Source organism: Nerophis lumbriciformis, linkage group LG24 (assembly GCF_033978685.3).
Source record: "Nerophis lumbriciformis linkage group LG24, RoL_Nlum_v2.1, whole genome shotgun sequence".
Classification (NCBI taxonomy): domain Eukaryota; kingdom Metazoa; phylum Chordata; class Actinopteri; order Syngnathiformes; family Syngnathidae; genus Nerophis; species Nerophis lumbriciformis.
In genome coordinates, this window is record NC_084571.2 from 40472330 (window position 1) to 40497500 (window position 25171).

The 25171-nt window shown below is 41.3% G+C and overlaps 1 protein-coding gene across 4 annotated transcripts in view; it reads right to left on the reverse strand.

The window, feature by feature from the left end:
- dnm2a (dynamin 2a) overlaps nt 1-25171 on the reverse strand; it is a 116789-nt gene that overhangs the window by 28782 nt on the left and 62836 nt on the right. For 2 of the 4 annotated variants that reach the window (XM_061982095.1, XM_061982093.1), the window contains exons 11-14: nt 21878-21964; nt 15067-15137; nt 8698-8749; nt 5350-5361 (exon numbers count right to left, since the gene is read on the reverse strand). In XM_061982095.1, the coding sequence (XP_061838079.1) occupies nt 5350-5361; nt 8698-8749; nt 15067-15137; nt 21878-21964 (222 nt within the window). The remainder of the gene's footprint in view (nt 1-5349; nt 5362-8697; nt 8750-15066; nt 15138-21877; nt 21965-25171) is intronic. The other 2 variants (XM_061982096.1, XM_061982094.1) reach the window with 1 other exon arrangement.

Genomic DNA, 25171 nt, shown 5'->3' on the forward strand with positions numbered 1-25171 from the left:
TGACAAAGGGCAGCCTTGGCGGAGTCCAACCCTCACTGGAAACGTATCCGACTTACTACCGGCAATGCGGACCAAGCTCTGGCACTGATCATACAGGGAGCGGACTGCCACAATCAGACAGTCCGTTACCCCATACTCTCTGAGCACTCCCCACAGGACTTCCCGAGGGACACGGTCGAATGCCTTCTCCAAGTCCACAAAACACATGTAGACTGGTTGGGCAAACTCCCATGCACCCTCAAGGACCCTGCCGAGAGTATAGAGCTGGTCCACAGTTCCACGACCAGGACGAAAACCACACTGTTCCTCCTGAATCCGAGGTTCGACTATCCGGCGTAGCCTCCTCTCCAGTACACCTGAATAGACCTTACCGGGAAGGCTGAGGAGTGTGATCCCACGATAGTTAGAACACACCCTCCGGTTCCCCTTCTTAAAGAGAGGAACCACCACCCCGGTCTGCCAATCCAGTGGTACCGCCCCCGATGTCCATTTCTACTTTAACTTGACTTTTCTCCCAGCAGCATGAAATGATGTGATGGTTGGACACCTATCAGCACGGTCACACCTCTGTTACAGCTCTGACGCTACCCCCAAAATGTTGGAAAATTGTTCTCCCATTCCATGTCGTGCTGATTATACAGAACAGCGACACAGGGGGGAAAGATAGAACGTAATTGCGTAACGAGGGCCCGCCAGGTTAATCAATCAGCTTTGTGTTATATGGTTAAAAGTCAAAGAAATGTTTGGAGTTAATTACAAAGTGAACTTGAAGGTGGTTAATTGACTGTTTCAGTCATACTTGCCAACCTTGAGACCTCCGAATTCAGGAGATTGGGAGGGGTCGGGGGGGGGGGGGGGGGGGGAGTATATTTATAGCTAGAATTCAATGAAATTAAAGTATTTCTTATATATATATATATATATACAGTTAGGTCCATAAATATTTGGACATTGACACAATTTTCAGTATTCCAGCTCTGTACAACACCACAATGGATTTGAAATGAAACATTTCAAATGAGACATTTCCGTAACAAAAGCTGCAACACCCTTTTTTAGATCCCATCATCACTGCAGCATTATCGGCAGCAAAGCAAACCAAATTCTGCCAAGGAATTTCGTTTGAGTCTATTTCTTCCGCGAGTATTTTGTCAATGTTTTCGCCTGTGGAAGCCGTATTGCATTCCCTCAAAGACAGAAGTACTGACAATACTTTTCCAATGTCGTCATCGAAATATCGAACACAAATGGGGTACAGTTTTACATCGTCATAATCGGTGCTGCCGTCAGTCGACATGCTAAATGGTTCCGTCTTCATGACATCGGCGATACTTTTTGAGGATTCTGTTCCAGGACACTGAATAATGTTTGATGTTTTGGTTCGACCACATCCATATTTTTTGGCGATTTTCGAGTCGGGAAACATTTTCCGAAATAACTGTCCCATGTGATCAGCCAGTGCGATTGGAAGTCCATGCTCAATTATTGCCTCCGTAAATAAAACTTTGGCATTTATCACATCCAAAGAATCTGTTTGGGCGACGAAAAACGTTGAAAGTTTTCCACTTGTATCGCTAGCAACGGCATTAGACTTGTGTTTTTTTGTCCCAACGTGGTCTTTTACATCGCTAATTCCTCCGTGTCCGATCGAAAAATCTTGTCTGCACAAGGTGCAATTCGCCTAGTTTTCACCCTTTTTGGAACGGATAATTATTCCCGGATAGGCTTTTGAATATTCTTTACGGAATGACTGCAGTTTTCTTTTCGGTTTAAGACTCGTTTGCGATTTTTCACCCTTTTTTTTTTTAAATTAATGAAAAACCGTATTTTTTTATCACTGCAACCGTAACCCGGAATAGGTTGATGAAAACCGTACTAATTACAGGAAAACCGGAGTAGTTGGCAGGTATGCGTTTACATATGGAAAATGGCGATAATCACCATTATGAATGATGACGTTATTAACGTCATCATTCATAACAGATGTCCTGATTGGTCACAAGGAACATATCGACCAATCAACTACGGCGTAATATAAACTACGTCTCGAATCTTGATTTAGGGTCGGAAAAAAAACCGGGAGATAATTATTTTTTTCCCCCCCTAGATTAAAAAAGACGGAATTCCGACTTTAGACGGAAAAATCACATGCCTGCTTAAACAAGTTGAAAAACTTATTGGGGTGTTACCATTTAGTGGTCAATTGTACGGAATATGTACTGTACTGTGCATAAATAGTATAAACACTTTTAACAGTATAACAGTACTAAACAATTCCAATAGATAACATTGGTGTCATTACCTTTTTGTGGCTAAAATCCGAAAAACGTTGAAAGTTTTCCACTTGTATCGCTAGCAACGGCATTAGACTTGTGTTCTTTTGTCCCAACGTGGTCTTTTACATCGCTAATTCCTCCGTGTCCGATCGAAAAATCTTGTCTGCACAAGGTGCAATTCGCGTAGTTTTCACCCTTTTTGGAACGGATAATTATTCCCGGATAGGCTTTTGAACATTCTTCACGGAATGACTGCAGTTTTCTTTTCGGTTTAAGACTCGTATGCGATTTTTCTCCGGCTGATTCCATGATCGTTCGCTCGTTTGGAAACAATGGCCTCGTGCTTGGCAGCGGTGCTATAAATAGCCTCGCGCATGGCATTCGGAATGGCTCGATAGGAAGTTACGGGAAGCAGTGTCGATTGTCATTGTTGTTACGCGATTTCGTGAATAAAACTTAGAGAGACATGAAACAAAAACCTCAATGTAGGTCTCACTTAGACCTACATTTCATAAATTGACAACCCCCAGCAAAAATCAACAGGAAGTTTGCTATTCCCCCTTCAAAACAACATTTTAGTAAAAACCGGTCACCTTCCTTCAAAATCTATTTATTATTATTATTATGATTATTATTATTATTATTATTATTATTTCGGTAATAATTCCTTTTTTACCAGGCCTGGGAGATTGTTCGTTAATTCTGCTTCCATTTTTTAGAATGAAGCTGTCAAAACAAATGTTTGTGCAGAAGACGAACTCATTTAATCTTAAATAGTTTTTTACTCAAGTACATGCACTTGTTTTTTGATTTTTTTTTTTGGGTGATCATCTTGGTATTTCATGTTTGAACGCGACATTTTACGAAAATAATGCGTAAATGTTAAACTAGTTATTTAAAAAAAAAAAAAAAAAAATGTTTTTTTTAATGTATGAAAGCGACATTTTATTTTGATTTAACACATTTAACGAAATAATTTATAAATGTAGTTAAACTGGTTATTAGATTTTTTTTGTTAAAGTAATTTTTATGTATGAAAACTACCTTTTTTTCCTGACCTAACACATTTAACGAAATAATTTGCAAATGTCATTAAACTGGTTATTTGAAAATAAAAAAATGTTGTTTTTTTAATGATATTTCAAAGGAGCATTGCACGTCCTTTAAAACAAATTGATAGCATTTTGGGGGTTTGGTAAAATAATTGAATGACATTTTTCTTGTCTGCACAAGGTGCAATTCGCGTAGTTTTCACCCTTTTTGGAACGGATAATTATTCCCGGATAGGCTTTTGAATATTCTTCACGGAATGACTGCAGTTTTCTTTTCGGTTTAAGACTCGTTTGCGATTTTTCTCCGGCTGATTCCGTGATCGTTCGCTCGTTTGGAAACAATGGCAACTGGTGCCTCGTGCTTGGCAGCGGTGCTATAAATAGCCTCGCGCATGGCATTCGGAATGGCTCGATAGGAAGTTACGGGAAGCAGTGTCGATTGTCATTGTTGTTACGCGATTTCGTGAATAAAACTTAGAGAGACATGAAACAAAAACCTCAATGTAGGTCTCACTTAGACCTACATTTCATAAATTGACAACCCCCAGCAAAAATCAACAGGAAGTTTGCTATTCCCCCTTCAAAACAACATTTTAGTAAAAACCGGTCACCTTCCTTCAAAATCTATTTATTATTATTATTATGATTATTATTATTATTATTATTATTTCGGTAATAATTCCTTTTTTACCAGGCCTGGGAGATTGTTCGTTAATTCTGCCTCCATTTTTTAGAATGAAGCTGTCAAAACAAATGTTTGTGCAGAAGACGAACTCATTTAATCTTAAATAGTTTTTTACTCAAGTACATGCACTTGTTTTTTGATTTTTTTTGGGGTGATCATCTTGGTATTTCATGTTTGAACGCGACATTTTACGAAAATAATGCGTAAATGTTAAACTAGTTATTAAAAAAAAAAAAAAAAAAAAAAATCAAAAATGTTTTTTTTAATGTATGAAAGCGACATTTTATTTTGATTTAACGCATGTAACGAAATAATTTATAAATGTAGTTAAACTGGTTATTAGATTTATTTTTTTTTAAAGTAATTTTTATGTATGAAAACGACCTTTTTTTCCTGACCTAACTCATTTAACGAAATAATTTGCAAATGTCATTAAACTGGTTATTTGAAAATAAAAAAATTTTGTTTTTTTAATGATATTTCAAAGGAGCATTGCACGTCCTTTAAAAAAAATTGATAGCATTTTGGGGGTTTGGTAAAATAATTGAATTAAATTTTTTTTTAATTAATGAAAAACCGTATTTTTTATCACTGCAACCGTAACCCGGAATAGGTTGATGAAAACCGTACTAATTACGGGAAAACCGGAGTAGTTGGCAGGTATGTAATAGTCTCTTTTTCAGGTGAGAGACGACGCTAAAGGCAGTGCCTTTAAGGCACGCCCCCAATATAGTTGTCCGGCTGGAAATCGGGAGATTTTCGGGAGAATGGTTGTCCCGGGAGATTGACTGAAATTCGTGAGTCTCCCGGAAAATTCGGGAGGGTTGGCAAGTATGGTTTCAGTTAGGTTGGCATGCACGGTTGATGACAGGATGAATCTTTATTGTTGATTGAATCACCACTGACTCCCACAATTGGGTCTGGGGTGACTTGTCGTGAGGCTTTGAGTTACGACGGTGCACCAGGCAGCAGCAGAGGCCAGAGCCTAAGGAACAATGAGAACTGATGCCGTCTACGGTCGACAGGGGAACAATACAATGGAAGCTTGGTGTGTCATAATTATAGACAATTAATGTCTTGTTAGAAAAATTAAAAAGTGAATGCACATGCAGTTCCAAATTAGTGGTAACTGCACGGCATTGTGTTCAACCCCCGAGACTCTACCTGCTCTTCATGGACCTCTCCAAGCACACCCAGCTGCAGAGGGGTACAACTGAGTATGGTGTCTCATCACATGGTAGTTTGTCTCCCGGACTGACTGCTTCAGCTCCGCTGCTTAGCCTTACCTCTGCTGCCTTGCCTTGGTAAGGTGTGTATTATAACAGTAGGTACTTACCAGAATCTCACCCTGCAGTAATAAGGGAAGGGGTTCAAGCAAAAGGGGGGAGGAGGCAGTATAAAAACAGCCGGAAGAAATGAGGAAGCAGCCAGATGTGGAGAAGGAGGAAGTGGGGAAAGAGTGGGAGAATAGGAGAGGGGAGAGACAGAGCAAGAGAGTTACATGCAATTAGAATGACTTCATGTATACCACAATTTGGTTAGGTCATATTCTTTGGCGCAGGTTCATGCACGCTCTCAATTTCAACGCAGCAAATGCCGGCTGGTTATTGTGAGTTTCAAGTAACGGGAGCAAATAAGAATTAAAAAAAAAGATTTTGCTGTAGAAGAACATGCCTGAGTAACACATGCAAACGTAGTTGCAAGTTGAAAAAGGGTGAGGGCTGCAGCCAAGCAGGGAGGAAAGGGCTCTCTATGTTGACTAAAACAGCAGCTCTTCCCTTTACTGGCGTGGCTTTAACACACACAATGTCTACACAAACATATTGTTGTACAAGATGGATCTCAGTCTAGGCTTTATTCCACGCTAGTTGGGGGCAAATGATTTGAGTCGGTAATGGGAGACCATACCTGCCAACTTTTGAAATCAGAAAAACCTAGTAGCCAGGGTCCAAGGGCCGCAGGCCCCGGTAGGTCCAGGACAATGTCCTGGTGGGGGGTTCAGGCTTCGCCCCCCGACGCAAAATGATTGATTGCATTCAGACAGGTTAAAATGTTGCTAAAACCATCACTTTTCTATCAGTCACAGTGACTTTTCAAAACAAAAATATTACAGCAAAAATCATATGGGTTGATTGACATGTTTATTCTGTAAGCTAACTTCAATAGTTTGAAATTATTTTGACAGTTAATGCCAGTTATCCTGTCAACCTTTCACAAGACTTCAATTTGTTCATTGAAAGTATAAACACTTTTTACAGTAAACAAATGGTAAAACAGTACTAAACAATTCCATTAAAAAAAAAAATTGGTGTCATTATTAACTTTCTGTCCAAGCTTGTATAATCTACTGCCTTGTTCAATTGTAAAAAAAATTCTGTGCCTAAAATTCACATTTCTATCACAATTATCATACTGTAAACATGGTAAGCTAACTTCATTAAAATTAATAGTCCTGTCAATAGCATGGAATTACAATTCAAATGTAGTTTTTTTGTAAGCCTTTCAAAAGAATTCAAAATATGAAAAATTCATGAAAATTAATTGAAGCCATCAGACACTTGAAAAGTGGCACATCACATCTCTAATGTAATCATTTGAACTTTTCAACAGAAATAGCACTGCAAAAATATTAAGGACATACTTCTGTATTTTGGTAGTTATGCTGTCAACATTTAACAAGATTTCTTCAACTTGGACTTGAAAGCATAAATACCGTATTTTCCGCACTATAAGGCGCACCTAAAAACCACAAATTTTCTCAAAAGCTGACAGTGCGCCTTATAACCCGGTGCGCTTTATAAATGGATTAATATTAAGATTCATTTTCATAAAGTTTCGGTCTCGTAACTACGGTAAACAGCCGCCATCTTTTTTCCCGGTAGAACAGGAAGCGCTTCTTCTTCTACGCAAGCAACCGCCAAGGTAAGCACCCGCCCCCATAGAACAGGAAGCGCTTCTTCTTCTACTGTAAGCAACCACCCGCCCGCGTAGAAGAAGAAAAAGCGCGCGGATATTACCGTACGTTTCATTTCCTTTGTGTGTTTACATCTGTAAACACCACAAAATGGCTCCTACTAAGCGACAGGGATCCGGTTCATGAAAAGACGCAATCTCTCCATCCGCACACGGATTACTATTTCACAGCAACTGATATTCCTGTGAACCGCACTGTGGATACAACGGGAGCACGTACGGTGAATATTCGCACCACAGGGAATGAGAAGTCATCCTTCACTGTGGTTCTAGCTTGCCATGCTAATGGCCAGAAACTTCCACCCATGGTGATATTCAAAAGGAAGACCTTGCCAAAAGAGACCTTTCCAACCGGCGTCATCATAAAAGCTAACTCGAAGGGATGGATGAAGAAAAGATGAGCGAGTGGTTAAGGTAAGTTTAAGTTTACGCGAAGAGGCCGGGTGGCTTTTTTCACGCAGCTCCGTCCATGTTGATATACGATTCCATGCGCGCCCACATCACGCTGGTTTTAATATATTATTAAAGTTTGACTGACCTATTTGACTGTTTTTTTGACATTCCTTTAGCGCAGTTAGATGCGGCTTACAACACGGGGCGGCTTATAGGTGGACAAAGTTTTGAAATATGCCGTTCATTGAAGGCGCGGCTTATAACCCAGGGCGCCTTATGGTGCGGAAAATACGGTAGTATAAACACTTTTAACAGTATAACAGTACTAAACAATTCCAATAGATAACATTGGTGTCATTACCTTTTTGTGGCTACAATCCAAATGTATTCTATCAGATTGATCATACTGCAAAAATGATATGGTAACTTTATGATAAGTTTACTTGAAGTGGCATAAAACACTGAAAGTGATTGTTCCTATAACCCCTTTGTTTCAAATGTTTGTTCCACTTGTGGCAGTCGGGCACCAGCATACCGTCTTTGACAACTTGAAGTGGCATAAAAACACTGAAAGTGATTGTTCCTATAACCCCTTTGTTTTAAATGTTTTATGCCACTTCAAGTTGTCAAAGACGTGCTGTGAAATACAGCCGACAGGATTGCGCACCAAACACGAAGCAAGGCCAAAGTGCATGCATGGTGCAGGAGAACAAAGGACTTCTTTCATTTAAGGTTTGTGATAAACCATCAAACTCATTCGTTAAAAGGACTCTATAGTAATATAAAGTGAGTTTTTCTGGACATTATCATGCAAGAAAAGTTTATTTTTGGGACCGCGATCACCGCGTAATAATTTTTAAAGGTTGCATTACAAACATTTAACTGTCCCATGTGATCAGCCAGTGCGATTGGAAGTCCATGCTCAATTATTGCCTCCGTAAATAAAACTTCGGCATTTATCACATCCAAAGAATCTGTTTGGGCGACGAAAAACGTTGAAAGTTTTCCACTTGTATCGCTAGCAACGGCATTAGACTTGTGTTTTTTTTGTCCCAACGTGGTCTTTTACATCGCTAATTCCTCCGTGTCCGATCGAAAAATCTTGTCTGCACAAGGTGCAATTCGCGTAGTTTTCACCCTTTTTTTTTTTCATTAATGAAAAACCGTATTTTTTATTTATCACTGCAACCGTAACCCGGAATAGGTTGATGAAAACCGTACTAATTACGGGAAAACCGGAGTAGTTGGCAGGTATGGGAGACGTTTGTCAAGGGAGATGACATGTGACATTAGTGATAAAGCTGGTAATAAATCATACCTGGTTGGGCATGGCCCGCTTCTTGTTGGCCACTATGCTCCTCTGCTGTGCACTGCCATCACACAAAGATGGAGAGAGAAGACAATAAGTAGTGGCAGGAAAACAAAGATGTCAAATGTACACTTTGAAAAGTCATCAAACTGTCTCAGTCTCACACACACCTACACACACACCCCTATGTTGTTTGGTCAGCCCACCTGTTGTTGCCGAACCCTGCGGGGCTACCGTCATCCAGCCTTCTGTGGTCAAGACTGAAAGTGACGTCATAAGAACCGTTAAAGTGCCCTGGGGGACCTCCAACTTGTGATACGGGAATCAACTCGCCATGCAGATGCGAGGCATCAATTGCCAACACTGACTGGCTTTGTTTAGAAGTTAAAAGCCACGGCACACACACACACACACACACACACACACACACACACACACACACACACACACACACACACACACACACACACACACACACACACACACACAGGGAGCAGGCAAGATCCACTATCTGCTACCAATACATCCAAAATGTGAAGGCAACCGAGAGACTCCAAGTCAGTCATTTCCACAACAGCGGCTACACTGCAAAAAGTGACATTTAAGTAAGAATAAATATCTCAAATAAGGGTGAAATTTGCTTATTTTCTGTCTGATAAGATCATTCTTCTCATTAAGCAGATTTTATGTTAGAGTGTTTTACTTGTTTTAAGTGTTTTGGTCCTAAATGATCTCAGTAAGATATTACAGCTTGTTGCTGAGATTTGATGACCTACAGGTAAAAGCCAGTAAATTAGAATATTTTGAAAAACTTGATTTATTTCAGTAATTGCATTCAAAAGGTGTAACTTGTACATTATATTTATTCATTGCACACAGACTGATGCATTCAAATGTTTATTTCATTTAATTTTGATGATTTGAAGTGGCAACAAATGAAAATCCAAAATTCCGTGTGTCACAAAATTAGAATATTACTTAAGGCTAATACAAAAAAGGGATTTTTAGAAATGTTGGCCAACTGAAAAGTATGAAAATGAAAAATATGAGCATGTACAATACTCAATACTTGGTTGGAGCTCCTTTTGCCTCAATTACTGCGTTAATGCGGCGTGGCATGGAGTCGATGAGTTTCTGGCACTGCTCAGGTGTTATGAGAGCCCAGGTTGCTCTGATAGTGGCCTTCAACTCTTCTGCGTTTTTGGGTCTGGCATTCTGCATCTTCCTTTTCACAATACCCCACAGATTTTCTATGGGGCTAAGGTCAGGGGAGTTGGCGGGCCAATTTAGAACAGAAATACCATGGTCCGTAAACCAGGCACGGGTAGATTTTGCGCTGTGTGCAGGCGCCAAGTCCTGTTGGAACTTGAAATCTCCATCTCCATAGAGCAGGTCAGCAGCAGGAAGCATGAAGTGCTCTAAAACTTGCTGGTAGACGGCTGCGTTGACCCTGGATCTCAGGAAACAGAGTGGACCGACACCAGCAGATGACATGGCACCCCAAACCATCACTGATGGTGGAAACTTTACACTAGACTTCAGGCAATGTGGATCCTGTGCCTCTCCTGTCTTCCTCCATACTCTGGGACCTCGATTTCCAAAGGAAATGCAAAATTTGCATGGTTGGGTGATGGTTTGGGGTGCCATGTCATCTGCTGGTGTCGGTCCACTCTGTTTCCTGAGATCCAGGGTCAACGCAGCCGTCTACCAGCAAGTTTTAGAGCACTTCATGCTTCCTGCTGCTGACCTGCTCTATGGAGATGGAGATTTCAAGTTCCAACAGGACTTGGCGCCTGCACACAGCGCAAAATCTACCCGTGCCTGGTTTACGGACCATGGTATTTCTGTTCTAAATTGGCCCGCCAACTCCCCTGACCTTAGCCCCATAGAAAATCTGTGGGGTATTGTGAAAAGGAAGATGCAGAATGCCAGACCCAAAAACGCAGAAGAGTTGAAGGCCACTATCAGAGCAACCTGGGCTCTCATAACACCTGAGCAGTGCCAGAAACTCATCGACTCCATGCCACGCCGCATTAACGCAGTAATTGAGGCAAAAGGAGCTCCAACCAAGTATTGAGTATTGTACATGCTCATATTTTTCATTTTCATACTTTTCAGTTGGCCAACATTTCTAAAAATCCCTTTTTTGTATTAGCCTTAAGTAATATTCTAATTTTGTGACACACGGAATTTTGGATTTTCATTTGTTGCCACTTCAAATCATCAAAATTAAATGAAATAAACATTTGAATGCATCAGTCTGTGTGCAATGAATAAATATAATGTACAAGTTACACCTTTTGAATGCAATTACTGAAATAAATCAAGTTTTTCAAAATATTCTAATTTACTGGCTTTTACCTGTATATTGAGTAAAACATGCTTGAAACTAGAATATCAAGTGTTGCAAAGCTGTGTCATCAACACTCACAAGTATAAAACTACTTTTTTAAAGTCATCATTTCTTATTTCAAGCATGAAAAAAAAAATCATGATTTTGACACAATTGTGTCTCATAATTAAAACAGATGACAGCCAAATGAACTTTGCTGTTTTATTTTCAATAATACAATAGAAAATAGGTACTCATATAGTAGTACAGTTGGCACAGTACAGTAAACTGACAGTTAATATTTAAACACTTAACATGTGACATTTCAAACAATTTTGAACAGAAATAGTTAATGCACATTCAGATAAATTCTTCAAAATTACAATTAAAAAACATTTGGCCGGGCTGTATAAATGCGCACTAATTGACTGAAAGAGCACGCACTTGGTGCGATGATGTCATGTTATGCATGGAAAAATGCATTTTTAGACAATATGATTTGCCTGAGCGGCTAGGAGACCCCGAGAGTAACAAGCGCTTGCCTTGTTGCCTTTCCATTAACAACAATAAATTACCGTATTTTTTCGGATTATAAGTCGCACCGGCCGAAAATGCATAATAAAGAAGGGAAAAAACATATATAAGTTGCACTGGAGTATAAGTCGCATTTTTTGGGGAATGTATTTGATAAAAGCCAACATCAAGAATAGACATTTGAAAGGCAATTTAAAATAAATAAAGAATAGTGAACAACAGGCTGAATAAGTGTACGTTATATGAGGCATAAATAACCAACGGGTATGTTAACGTAACATATTATGGTAAGAGTCATTCAAATAACTATAACATATAGAACATGCTATACGTTTACCAAACAATCTGTCACTCCTAATCGCTAAATCCCATGAAATCTTATACGTCTAGTCTCTTACGTGAATGACATCAATAATATTATTTGATATTTTACGCTTGTGTTAATAATTTCACACATACGTCGCTCCTGAGTATAAGTCGCACCCCCGGCCAAACTATGAAAAAAAACTGCGACTTATAGTCTGAAAAATACGGTAGTCATTATTAAGTACTTATTAATGCCTTATTATAACCCTAACCCTCTAACCCTGGCCCTAACCCTCTAACCCTAACCCTAACCAAATAACTCTAAATTAAGTCTTTGTTACTTAGAATATGTTCCCCATACTAAAGTGTTACCAAAAACATATAACTTTGTCTTGAATTTGAAAAAAAAAAAAACATTTTATTTTTCAGGTGAATGCGCATATGAAACTGCTGGGGTTCGGTACCTCCAACAAGGTTAAGAACCACTGGTCTAGTCTTTTAGGTGAATGAGCTAAATAATATTATTTGATATTTTACGCTAATGTGTTAATCATTTCACACATAAGTCGCTCCTGAGTATAAGTCGCACAACCGGGCAAACTATGAAAAAAACTGCGACTTATAGTCCGAAAAATATGGTAGTTTTTAGTACTGTATCTTTCGCAGTTTTTTTCATAGTTTGGCCAAGCTCCAGTGCGATTTATATATGTTTTTTCCTTCTTTATTGTGCATTTTCGGCAGCTGCGACTTATACTCCGGTGCGACTTATACTCCGAAAAATACGGTAGTTTAGTAGTTTTCTTTATTATCTTTTTATTTTGTAATACACTGTAGCACTTTGAGATTGTTTACTCAATATAAAGTGCTTTTTACAAATAAAATCTATTATTATTATTATTATAAGTTTGCTGGTTTCAAGAAATGTAATGCTGAGCACATATCATTATGTCAAGATAATAGCACGAGCATTTACTTCATTTAAGAATATTTTTCAACATATTGAGCAAAAGGGTCTCATTCTTTTTTTTTCTACCAAGAAAAAGAAAAAAATTGTTGGAATAATTGTTTGTAAGTTATCACAAAAGAAACGTATTATGAATGCTGTCTTTCGAGGCCTAACAAGAGGAAGAAGGCTCGTGAAACGCCACTGTGATTTCAACACGGACAGATGGCAGGATCTGCTCAACTTCCAGAGGAACTCTCTTTGAAGTGTTAAACGAACTCTCTCTGAAGTATTTCACAAACTCTCTTCCAACTATTTGGTAACCGAGGCCAACGCTATTTACGACCCGTTGCCCTCTTGAAGTTGCTGTGGTCAGGAGACGGGAGGGGTTATCCATTTGTCCTCCAACACCTGCCCCAGCTGGATCCAGGAAGAGCCCAAGCCCGAGAAATCCTCTTCTTGGACTTCAATGAGACCGAAAACAATGACTGTTTTACATACTTCCTATTTCTAATGAGACATGTGTTGGTGCGTGAACATTGAATATCTAATAAAAGAGGAGACGAAAACCTTCTTCGTCAGAGCGTGGTGCAGGACTGTGCAGAGAGTGCAGTGGCCATGTCTCTCCTCAATATTGAGTCCAAATTGAATTCTGTCTCTGTTTGATTCCTTGCCTTTTGTCTTGTTTAATAGATGTCCTCAGTGTTTGAACGTGACAAAAAATATTTTGGGGTTTATTGAGGTTAGCTAATTTGACTTGTTTTGGAAAGTCTTGACAAGCCAAATTTTCTTGTTCTGTTGGCAGATCATTTTGCTTAGTTCAAATAAAATACCGTATTTTCCGCACTATTAGCCGCACCTAAAAACTACAAATTTACTCAAAAGCTGACAGTGCGGCTTATAACCCGGTGCGCTTTATGTATGGATTAATATTAAGATTCATTTTCATAAAGTTTCGGTCTCGCAACTACGGTAAACAGCCGCCATCTTTTTTCCCCGTAGAAGAGGAAGTGCTTCTTCTTCTACGCAAGCAACCGCCAAGGTAAGCACCCGCCCCCATAGAACAGGAAGCGCTTCTTCTTCTACTGTAAGCAACCACCCGCCCGCGTAGAAGAAGAAGAAGCGCGCGGATATTACGTTTCATTTCCTTTGTGTGTTTACATCTGTAAAGACCACAAAATGGCTCCTACTAAGCGACAGGTTTCCGGTTCATGAAAAGACGCAATCTCTCCATCCGCACACGGACTACTATTTCACAGCAACTGCCTAAAGACTTTCAAGAAAAGCTGGCTACTTTCCGTGCATATTGTAAAAACAAGATAGCTGAAAAAAAGATCCGGCCAGAGAACATTATCAACATGGACGAGGTTCCACTGACTTTTGATATTCCTGTGAACCGCACTGTGGATACAACGGGAGCACGTACGGTGAATATTCGCACCACAGGGAATGAGAAGTCATCCTTCACTGTGGTTCTAGCTTGCCATGCTAATGGCCAGAAACTTCCACCCATGGTGATATTCAAAAGGAAGACCTTGCCAAAAGAGACCTTTCCAGCCGGCGTCATCATAAAAGCTAACTCGAAAGGATGGATGGATGAAGAAAAGATGAGCGAGTGGTTAAGGTAAGTTTACGCGAAGAGGCCGGGTGGCTTTTTTCACGCAGCTCCGTCCATGTTGATATACGACTCCATGCGCGCCCACATCACGCTGGTTTTTAATATATTATTAAAGTTTGACTGACCTATCTGACTGTTTTTTTGACATTCCTTTAGCGCAGTTAGATGCGGCTTATAACACGGGGCGGCTTATAGGTGGACAAAGTTTTGAAATATGCCGTTCATTGAAGGCGCGGCTTATAACCCAGGGCGCCTTATGGTGCGGAAAATACGGTACCCCTAATTTATTTTTATTTTTTTCTTGTTTTTGAACACTAACTTTTTGCAGTGTAGGTGTCAGCGCTGTAAACTAACATTAGCACAGCTATGTTGACTGGCACCATTGAGCAACCTTTACAGTCAAATAGCTTGTGGAAGGCTCATTGGAACTCGACTTCCTCCTCCCACCTTAAAGATAAACATGCTCTCATGTCGCTGCAACAGCAACCAGTATGTTCAGGAACACTGATGCAAGCGGCTAATGATTTCTTTCCTTATGTATCTAATGAGTGCCAGAGAGCACTTCTACATGTGAGCCCAGTGTTGTGCACCTGAGTACAAGCGTCAAGTACGGTGAGGAGGGAGGAAGGGTTGGGGGTTGCATACTTAGCAAAGCCAATGAAATCCTCATGGTTGGTGTTGATGTAGGACAGCTCAATGTCAATCAGCAGCAGAACCTTCATTTGAAGCAGAAAATCACAATTAGGGCAGAAGGGTTGCAATTAAAAGACATCTTTTAGAAGTCACAAGCAGCACAAAAAAAATATCTTGACGTTATGTGTGTTTAGCGAATAAGTATTTAATATTTGTCCTGTAGGGATTTTTAATGTCCAGCAGATGTCAGTATTTAGTGACACAGTATCGACACAGTATCAATACAGTTTTGCAATGTGTCGAAACGCTTCATGACGCCTCATCAACCCATCACTAGTATTTAGTGACAGTAGTTTTCTGAAGTGTTCCTGAGCCCATGTGGTGATATCCTTTAGAGATTGATGTCGGTTTTTGATACAGCGCCGTCTGAGGGATGGAACGTCACGGTCATTCAATGTTGGTTTCCGGCCATGCCGCTTACGTGGAGTGATTTCTCCAGATTCTCTGAACCTTTTGATGATATTATGGAGCGTAGATGTTGAAATCCCTCAATTTCTTGCAATTGCACTTTGAGAAACGTTGTTCTTAAACTGTTCGACTATTTGCTCACGCAGTTGTGGACAAAGGGGTGTACCTCGCCCCATCCTTTCTTGTGAAAGACTGAGCATTTTTTGGGAAGCTGTTTTTATACCCAATCATGGCACCCACCTGTTCCCAATTAGCCTGCACACCTGTGGGATGCTCCAAATAAGTGTTTGATGGGCATTCCTCAACTTTATCAGTATTTATCGCCACCTTTCCCAACTTCTTTGTCACGTGTTGCTGGCATCAAATTCTAAAGTTAATGATTATTAGCAAAAAAAAAATGTTTTTTCTTGCCCGGAAAAGGGTGGAGCGCCATATCCGGGTTGGGGAGGAGATTTTACCCCAAGTGGAGGAGTTCAAGTACCTCGGAGTCTTGTTCACGAGTGAGGGAAGAGTGGATGGTGAGATCGACAGGCGTCTTTGGTAATGCGGACGCTGTATCGGTTCGTTGTGGTGAAGAAGGAGCTGAGCCGGAAGGCAAAGCTCTCAATTTACCGGTCGATCTACGTTCCCATCCTCACCTATGGTCATGAGCTTTGGGTTATGACCGAAAGGACAAGATCACGGGTACAAGCGTGCACTCCCTTAGAGATAGGGTGAGAAGCTCTGTCATCCGGGAGGAGCTCAAAGTAAAGCTGCTGCTCCTCCACATGGAGAGGAGCCAGATGAGGTGGTTCGGGCATTTGGTCAGGATGCTACCCAAAAGCCTCCCTAGGGAGGTGTTTCGGGCACGTCCGACCGGTAGGAGGCCACGGGGAAGACCCAGGACATATTGGGAAGACTATGTCTCCCGGCTGGCCTGGGAATGGCTCGGGATCCCGAAGTGGCTGGGGAGAGGGAAGTCTGGGCTTCCCTGCTTAGGCTGCTGCCCCCGCGACCCGACCTCGGATAAGCGTAAAAAGATGGATGGATCTTCAACCACCATGCAAGGTATCCTGAACCACTCTCAGGATGGTAGTAATGTCCCTGTGTAATTAATACATGCAGACTGGATATCTAATCACCATTTTTGAGGGGAAATAATGTGTTCAATGTTGCAAGGCCTCTTTTACATACATATTCAGATGGATGGATGGATGGATGGAAGGATGCTTCCAACCCCGCTTCGTAAAGCGGTGCACTGCAAAACGTGGTCATTGCACCCATTAATCTTAAAATCCTCATTTTTAATTCCAAAAAAAAAAATGTTACATTCATTTTTGTTTTGCAGGTTTAAATGTTTTATATATTGTGCTGTTGATCAATTTCAATTTATAATAATTTATTATTTATTGGCAAAACTAAATTGGTCCTAGTGCGTGAATGTGAGTGTGAATGTTGTCTGTCTATCTGTGTTGGCCCTGCGATGAGGTGGCGACTTGTCCAGGGTGCACACTGCCTTCCGCCCGAATGCAGCTGAGATAGGCTCCGGCACCCCCCGCGACCCCAAAAAAAAGGGACAAGCGGTAGAAAATGGATGGATGGATGTAAGAATTTATTGATGTAATTTTATATTTAAGTATTGAGTGGCTCAAGTCTGTCTAAAATGTTTATAATTTAAATAAGGACATTTTTGCATAATCTGGATCGGTTCGCAGCTGAGTGTGAAGCGACTGGGATGAGAATCAGCCCCTCCAAGTCCGAGACCATGGTTCTCGCCCGGAAAAGGGTGGAGTGCCATCTCCGGGTTGGGGAGGAGACCCTGCCCCAAGTGGAGGAGTTCAAGTACCTCGGAGTCTTGTGGGAAGAGTGGATGGTGAGATCGACAGGCGGATCGGTGCGGCGTCTTCAGTAATGCGGACGCTGTATCGATCCGTTGTGGTGAAGAAGGAGCTGAGCCGGAAGGCAAAGCTCTCAATTTACCGGTCGATCTACGTTCCCATCCTCACCTATGGTCATGAGCTTTGGGTTATGACCGAAAGGACAAGATCACGGGTACAAGCGGCCGAAATGAGTTTCCTCCGCCGGGTGGCGGGGCTCTCCCTTAGAGATAGGGTGAGAAGCTCTGTCATCCGGGGGGAGCTCAAAGTAAAGCCGCTGCTCCTCCACATGGAGAGGAGCCAGATGAGGTGGTTCGGGCATCTGGTCAGGATGCCACCCGAACGCCTCCCTAGGGAGGTGTTTAGGGCACGTCCGACCGGTAGGAGGCCGCGGGGAAGACCCAGGACACGTTGGGAAGACTATGTCTACCGGCTGGCCTGGGAACGCCTCGGGGTCCCACAGGAGGAGCTGGACGAAGTGGCTGGGGAGAGGGAAGTCTGGGCTTCCCTGCTTAGGCTGCTGCCCCCGCGACCCGACCTCGGATAAGCGGAAGAAGATGAATGGATGGATTTTTGCATAATATCAGGCAAATCGATGCACTTTAAACTTTTTTTTTTACAGACCAAAAAAAAACTATGTTAAGAAAGTTATTCTTTGTTGTAAGTTGATCTATATTTATTTCATCTTTCTTGTTTTCTTTAATGTAAATAAGGATACAATGTTAAGCAGTGGTGTACTTATTACAATTTTATGGATGATACTCTTTGTAGTTGTGGCGGAGAGTTTTCTTTCATAATAATTGAGAAGCAGAGTGTGAGAGCAGTGGTTCTCAAATGGGGGTACGCGTACCCCTGGGGGTACTTGAAGGTATGCCAAGGGGTACGTGAGATTTCTTTTTTTAAATATTCTAAAAATAGCAACAATTCAAAAATCCTTTATAAATATAAATAAAAACCTATCTTTTTTTCCAAATAGTTCAAGAAAGACCACTACAAATGAGCAATATTTTTGCACTGTTATGCAATTGAATAAATCAGTAACTGATGACATAGTGCTGTATTTTACTTCGTTATCTCTTTTTTTCAACCGAAAATGCTTTGCTATGATTAGGCAGAGGTGGGTAGAGTAGCCAGAAATTGTACTCAAGTAAGAGTACTGTTACTTTAGAGATTTATTACTCAAGTAAAAGTAAGGAGTAGTCACCCAAATATTTACTTGAGTAAAAGTAAAAAGTATGTTGTGAAAAAACTACTCAAGTACTGAGTAACTGATGAGTAACATACACACTCATATCATATATATATATAATATATATACATTGATATATACAGTATATAATTTATATGTATTTATTTTGCTGTTTTTGTTTACATGTTAAAGGTGTTTTAATGAATATACATGCATGTTTAACACATATAGATTCCTTTCTTTCATGAAGACTAGAATATAAGTTGGTGTATTACCTGATTGTAATCAGACAGTAGTGATGATAACGTCCACGTTTTCAAATGGAGAATAAAAGTTCCTCCTTTCTGTCTAATACCACCTGAAAGTGGTGGGTTTTTGGCATCTTATTTGTCCAGCTTCCATATTCGTTTTTATACACTTTACAAGAAATATATTGGCGTCAAACTCCGTAGCTTACTAGCTTGTTTGCGCTGGCTTTCGGAGACTCTTATTGTGAAAGCGCAGGTGCGATGGAGCGGCACTTTTATTGTGAAGACAGGAACGTCCTCATGTGCGGTCAGTCTTTAGGCTTTTGACGGGATGTACGGTTGAAATAAAAAAGTATCTTTTTTCCTTCACACTTTTGATTGATTGATTGGAACTTTTATTAGTAGATTGCACAGTACAGTACATATTCCCTACAATTGACCACTAAATGGTAACACCCCAATAAGTTTTTCAACTTGTTTAAGTCAGGTCATGTGACCGCCTGGCTCTGTTTGATTGGTCCAACGTCACCAGTGACTGCATCTGATTGGTGGAACGAAGTGAAACGTCACCAGTAAGGCAGGCACTATGAAGGTCTGTCTGACAGACCAAAACAAACAAAGCGTGCATTAACAGATCGATAAAAATTAGTAGCGAGCTGAATGTAGATAAAAGTAGCGGAGTAAAAGTAGCGTTCCTTCTCTATAAATATACTTAAGTAAAAGTAAAAGTATGTTGCATTAAAACTACTCTTAGAAGTACAATTTATCCCAAAAGTTACTCAAGTAGATGTAACGGAGTAAATGTAGCGCGTTACTACCCACCTCTGTGATTAGGGGGTACCGTATTTTCCGCGCCTTAAGGCGCACCTAAAAACCACAAATTTTCTCAAAAGCTGACAGTGCGCCTTATAACCCGGTGCGCTTTATATATGGATTAATATTAAGATTCATTTTCATAAAGTTTCGGTCTCGCAACTTCGGTAAACAGCCGCCATCTTTTTTGCCGGTAGAACAGGAAGCGCTTCTTCTTCTACGCAAGCAACCGCCAAGGTAAGCACCCGCCCCCATAGAACAGGAAGCGCTTCTTCTTCTACTGTAAGCAACCACCCGCCCGCGTAGAAGAAGAAAAAGCGCGCGGATATTACCGTACGGTTCATTTCCTTTGTGTGTTTACATCTGTAAAGACCACAAAATGGCTCCTACTAAGCGACAGGTATCCGGTTCATGAAAAGACGCAATCTCTCCATCCGCACACGGATTACTATTTCACAGCAACTGATATTCCTGTGAACCAGTTGGGTATTATCTTCGACCCAACTCTCTCGTTTGAATCACACATTAAGAGTGTTACTAAAACGGCCTTCTTTCATCTCCGTAATATCGCTAAAATTCGTTCTATTTTATCCACTAGCGACGCTGAGATCATTATTCATGCGCTCGTTACGTCTCGTCTCGACTACTGTAACGTATTATTTTCGGGTCTCCCTATGTCTAGCATTAAAAAATTACAGTTGGTACAAAATGCGGCTGCTAGACTTTTGACAAGAACAAGAAAGTTTGATCATATTACGCCTATACTGGCTCACCTGCACTGGCTTCCTGTGCACTTAAGATGTGACTTTAAGGTTTTACTACTTACGTATAAAATACTACACGGTCTAGCTCCGTCCTATCTTGTCGATTGCATTGTACCATATGTCCCGGCAAGAAATCTGCGTTCAAAGAACTCCGGCTTATTAGTGATTCCCAGAGCCCAAAAAAAGTCTGCGGGCTATAGAGCGTTTTCTATTGGGGCTCCAGTACTATGGAATGCCCTCCCGGTAACAATTAGAGATGCTACCTCAGTAGAAGCATTTAAGTCCCATCTTAAAACTCATTTGTATACTCTAGCCTTTAAATAGCCCCCCTGTTAGACCAGTTGATCTGCCGTTTCTTTTCTTTTCTCCTCTGCTCCCCTTTTCCTTGAGGGGGGGGGGGCACAGGTCCGGTGGCCATGGATGAAGTGCTGGTTGTCCAGAGTCGGGACCCGGGGTGGACCGCTCGCCTGTGCATCGGCTGGGAACATCTCTGCGCTGCTGACCCGTCTCCGCTCGGGATGGTGTCCTGCTGGCCCCACTATGGACTGGACTCTTACTATTATGTTGGATCCACTATGGACTGGACTCTCACAATATTATGTCAGACCCACTCGACATCCATTGCTTTCGGTCTCCCCTAGAGGGGGGGGGTTACCCACATATGCGGTCCTCTCCAAGGTTTCTCATAGTCATTCACATCGACGTCCCACTGGGGTGAGTTTTTCCTTGCCCGTATGTGGGCTTTGTACCGAGGATGTCGTTGTGGCTTGTGCAGCCCTTTGAGACACTTGTGATTTAGGGCTATATAAATAAAGATTGATTGATTGAACCGCACTGTGGATACAACGGGAGCACGTACGGTGAATATTCGCACCACAGGGAATGAGAAGTCATCCTTCACTGTGGTTCTAGCTTGCCATGCTAATGGCCAGAAACTTCCACCCATGGTGATATTCAAAAGGAAGACCTTGCCAAAAGAGACCTTTCCAGCCGGCGTCATCATAAAAGCTAACTCGAAGGGATGGATGAAGAAAAGATGAGCGAGTGGTTAAGGTAAGTTTAAGTTTACGCGAAGAGGCCGGGTGGCTTTTTTCACGCAGCTCCGTCCATGTTGATATACGACTCCATGAGCGCCCACATCACGCTGGTTTTTAATATATTATTAAAGTTTGACTGACCTATCTGACTGTTTTTTTGACATTCCTTTAGCGCAGTTAGATGCGGCTTATAACACGGGGCGGCTTATAGGTGGACAAAGTTTTGAAATATGCCGTTCATTGAAGGCGCGGCTTATAACCCAGGGCGCCTTATGGTGCGGAAAATACGGTACTTGAATTTTAAAAAAATTCACAGGGGGTACATCACTGAAAAAAGGTTGAGAACCACTGTGTTAGAGGAACATTAAATACAGTGTTGTGGTTTGTGATCTCATCAAAACAAGATAATATGAAGATTTGGGTTTTTTGAGCTCATCATCCCACCAACCTGGTCTTTGCTCTTTCCTTCCCTTTCCCTAATGTAGGTGGTCACAATCCTCTCCGTCTCCTCTCGCAGTCTCGGGTAGGAATTGAGCTGCAAGACAAAGAGAGCGGCGCACAGCTAATGCAGCGCTGAACAACAAAATCATGCGTCGGCATGTGAGTTGAGCCGAGGTAAGACTTACCAATAGAGACAGGACAGGAGTGAGAAGTGAGAATAATAAGATGAGAACAAAGAAAAGGGAAGGAGACAGTCAAGTGCCATTTCAGGGTGACACAGTATTTCAAAAAAGACAACACTCGCAGGTTCAGGAGTTTACCATCAGCCAGATGAAAAGAATAAAAGCTTTCAATTACACTAAGTTAAAATAGTAGGATGATAAAATGCAAAGGAGTCACCTCTGGCTGATAGTTTCAAAGGTTAGTAAAAGGAAGAATGAGGCGGCAAAGTGACAGAAGCATAGGGGTGGACATGGTGGAGTGTCCTCCTCTGTCCACAGGGGGGCAGAGGAGCACTGTTACTATGGCAACCACAGCACCTTGGGCTCAGTGTAGTATTATCCACCTATCCCCACATCACTCCAAACCCAGCCCGTGTAAATGTCAGTGTGCCAATGTGGCTCTGCAGGGAAGCGGGCGGGTAAGGTTGGAATTTGGTTAGAGGGAGATGAGCAGTAAGGAGGTGGTGTGAAGGTGACACTTTAATGAACACTTGGGGGGGAAATTTGGGGGTGTGCTGGAAAGTTTAAGATTTGCATATTGAGTCTCAATCAGGGTACGGGGGACGGACACAAATGGGAGTGGCATACCTGCCAACTTTTGAAATCAGAAAAACCTAGTAGCCAGGGTCCAGGGGCTGCAAAGTCCTGGTGGGGGGTTCAGGGCTTCGCCCCCCCGACGCAAAATGATTATTAGCATTCAGACAGGTTAAAATGTTGCTAAAACCATCACTTTTCTATCAGTCACAGTGACTTTTCAAAACAAAAATATTACAGCAAAAATCATATGGGTTGATTGACATGTTTATTCTGTAAGCTAACTTCAATAGTTTGAAATTATTTTGACAGTTAATGCCAGTTATCCTGTCAACCTTTCACAAGACTTCAATTTGTTCATTGAAAGTATAAACACTTTTTACAGTAAACAAATGGTAAAACAGTACTAAACAATTCCATAAAAAAAAACAATTGGTGTCATTATTAACTTTCTGTCCAAGCTTGTATAATCTACTGCCTTGTTCAATTGTAAAAAATATTCGGTGCCTAAAATTCACATTTCTATCACAATTATCATACTGTAAACATGGTAAGCTAACTTCATTAAAATTAATAGTCCTGTCAATAGCATGGAATTACAATTCAAATGTAGTTTTTTTGTAAGCCTTTCAAAAGAATTCAAAATATGAAAAATGAATGAAAATTAATTGAAGCCATCAGACACTTGAAAAGTGGCACATCACATCTCTAATGTAATCATTTGAACTTTTCAACAGAAATAGCACTGCAAAAATATTAAGGACATACTTCTGTATTTTGGTAGTTATGCTGTCAACATTTAACAAGATTTCTTCAACTTGGACTTGAAAGCATAAATAGTATAAACACTTTTAACAGTATAACAGTACTAAACAATTCCAATAGATAACATCGGTGTCATTACCTTTTTGTGGCTAAAATACGAAAAACGTTGAAAGTTTTCCACTTGTATCGCTAGCAACGGCATTAGACTCGTGTTTTTTTGTCCCAACGTGGTCTTTTACATCGCTAATTCCTCCGTGTCCGATCGAAAAATCTTGTCTGCACAAGGTGCAATTCGCCTAGTTTTCACCCTTTTTGGAAGGGATAATTATTCCCGGATAGGCTTTTGAATATTCTTCACGGAATGACTGCAGTTTTCTTTTCGGTTTAAGACTCGTTTGCGATTTTTCTCCAGCTGATTCCATGATCGTTCGCTCGTTTAGAAACAATGGCCTCGTGCTTGGCAGCGGTGCTATACAGGTAAAAGCCAGTAAATTAGAATATTTTGAAAAACTTGATTTATTTCAGTAATTGCGTTCAAAAGGTGTAACTTGTACATTATATTTATTCATTGCACACAGACTGATGCATTCAAATGTTTATTTCATTTAATTTTGATGATTTGAAGTGGCAACAAATGAAAATCCAAAATTCCGTGTGTCACAAAATTAGAATATTACTTAAGGCTAATACAAAAAAGGGATTTTTAGAAATGTTGGCCAACTGAAAAGTATGAAAATGAAAAATATGAGCATGTACAATACTCAATACTTGGTTGGAGCTCCTTTTGCCTCAATTATTGCGTTAATGCGGCGTGGCATGGAGTCGATGAGTTTCTGGCACTGCTCAGGTGTTATGAGAGCCCAGGTTGCTCTGATAGTGGCCTTCAACTCTTCTGCGTTTTTGGGTCTGGCATTCTGCATCTTCCTTTTCACAATACCCCACAGATTTTCTATGGGGCTAAGGTCAGGGGAGTTGGCGGGCCAATTTAGAACAGAAATACCATGGTCCGTAAACCAGGCACGGGTAGATTTTGCGCTGTGTGCAGGCGCCAAGTCCTGTTGGAACTTGAAATCTCCATCTCCATAGAGCAGGTCAGCAGCAGGAAGCATGAAGTGCTCTAAAACTTGCTGGTAGACGGCTGCGTTGACCCTGGATCTCAGGAAACAGAGTGGACCGACACCAGCAGATGACATGGCACCCCAAACCATCACTGATGGTGGAAACTTTACACTAGACTTCAGGCAACGTGGATCCTGTGCCTCTCCTGTCTTCCTCCAGACTCTGGGACCTCGATTTCCAAAGGAAATGCAAAATTTGCATGGTTGGGTGATGGTTTGGGGTGCCATGTCATCTGCTGGTGTCGGTCCACTCTGTTTCCTGAGATCCAGGGTCAACGCAGCCGTCTACCAGCAAGTTTTAGAGCACTTCATGCTTCCTGCTGCTGACCTGCTCTATGGAGATGGAGATTTCAAGTTCCAACAGGACTTGGCGCCTGCACACAGCGCAAAATCTACCCGTGCCTGGTTTACGGACCATGGTATTTCTGTTCTAAATTGGCCCGCCAACTCCCCTGACCTTAGTCCCATAGAAAATCTGTGGGGTATTGTGAAAAGGAAGATGCAGAATGCCAGACCCAAAAACGCAGAAGAGTTGAAGGCCACTATCAGAGCAACCTGGGCTCTCATAACACCTGAGCAGTGCCAGAAACTCATCGACTCCATGCCACGCCGCATTAACGCAGTAATTGAGGCAAAAGGAGCTCCAACCAAGTATTGAGTATT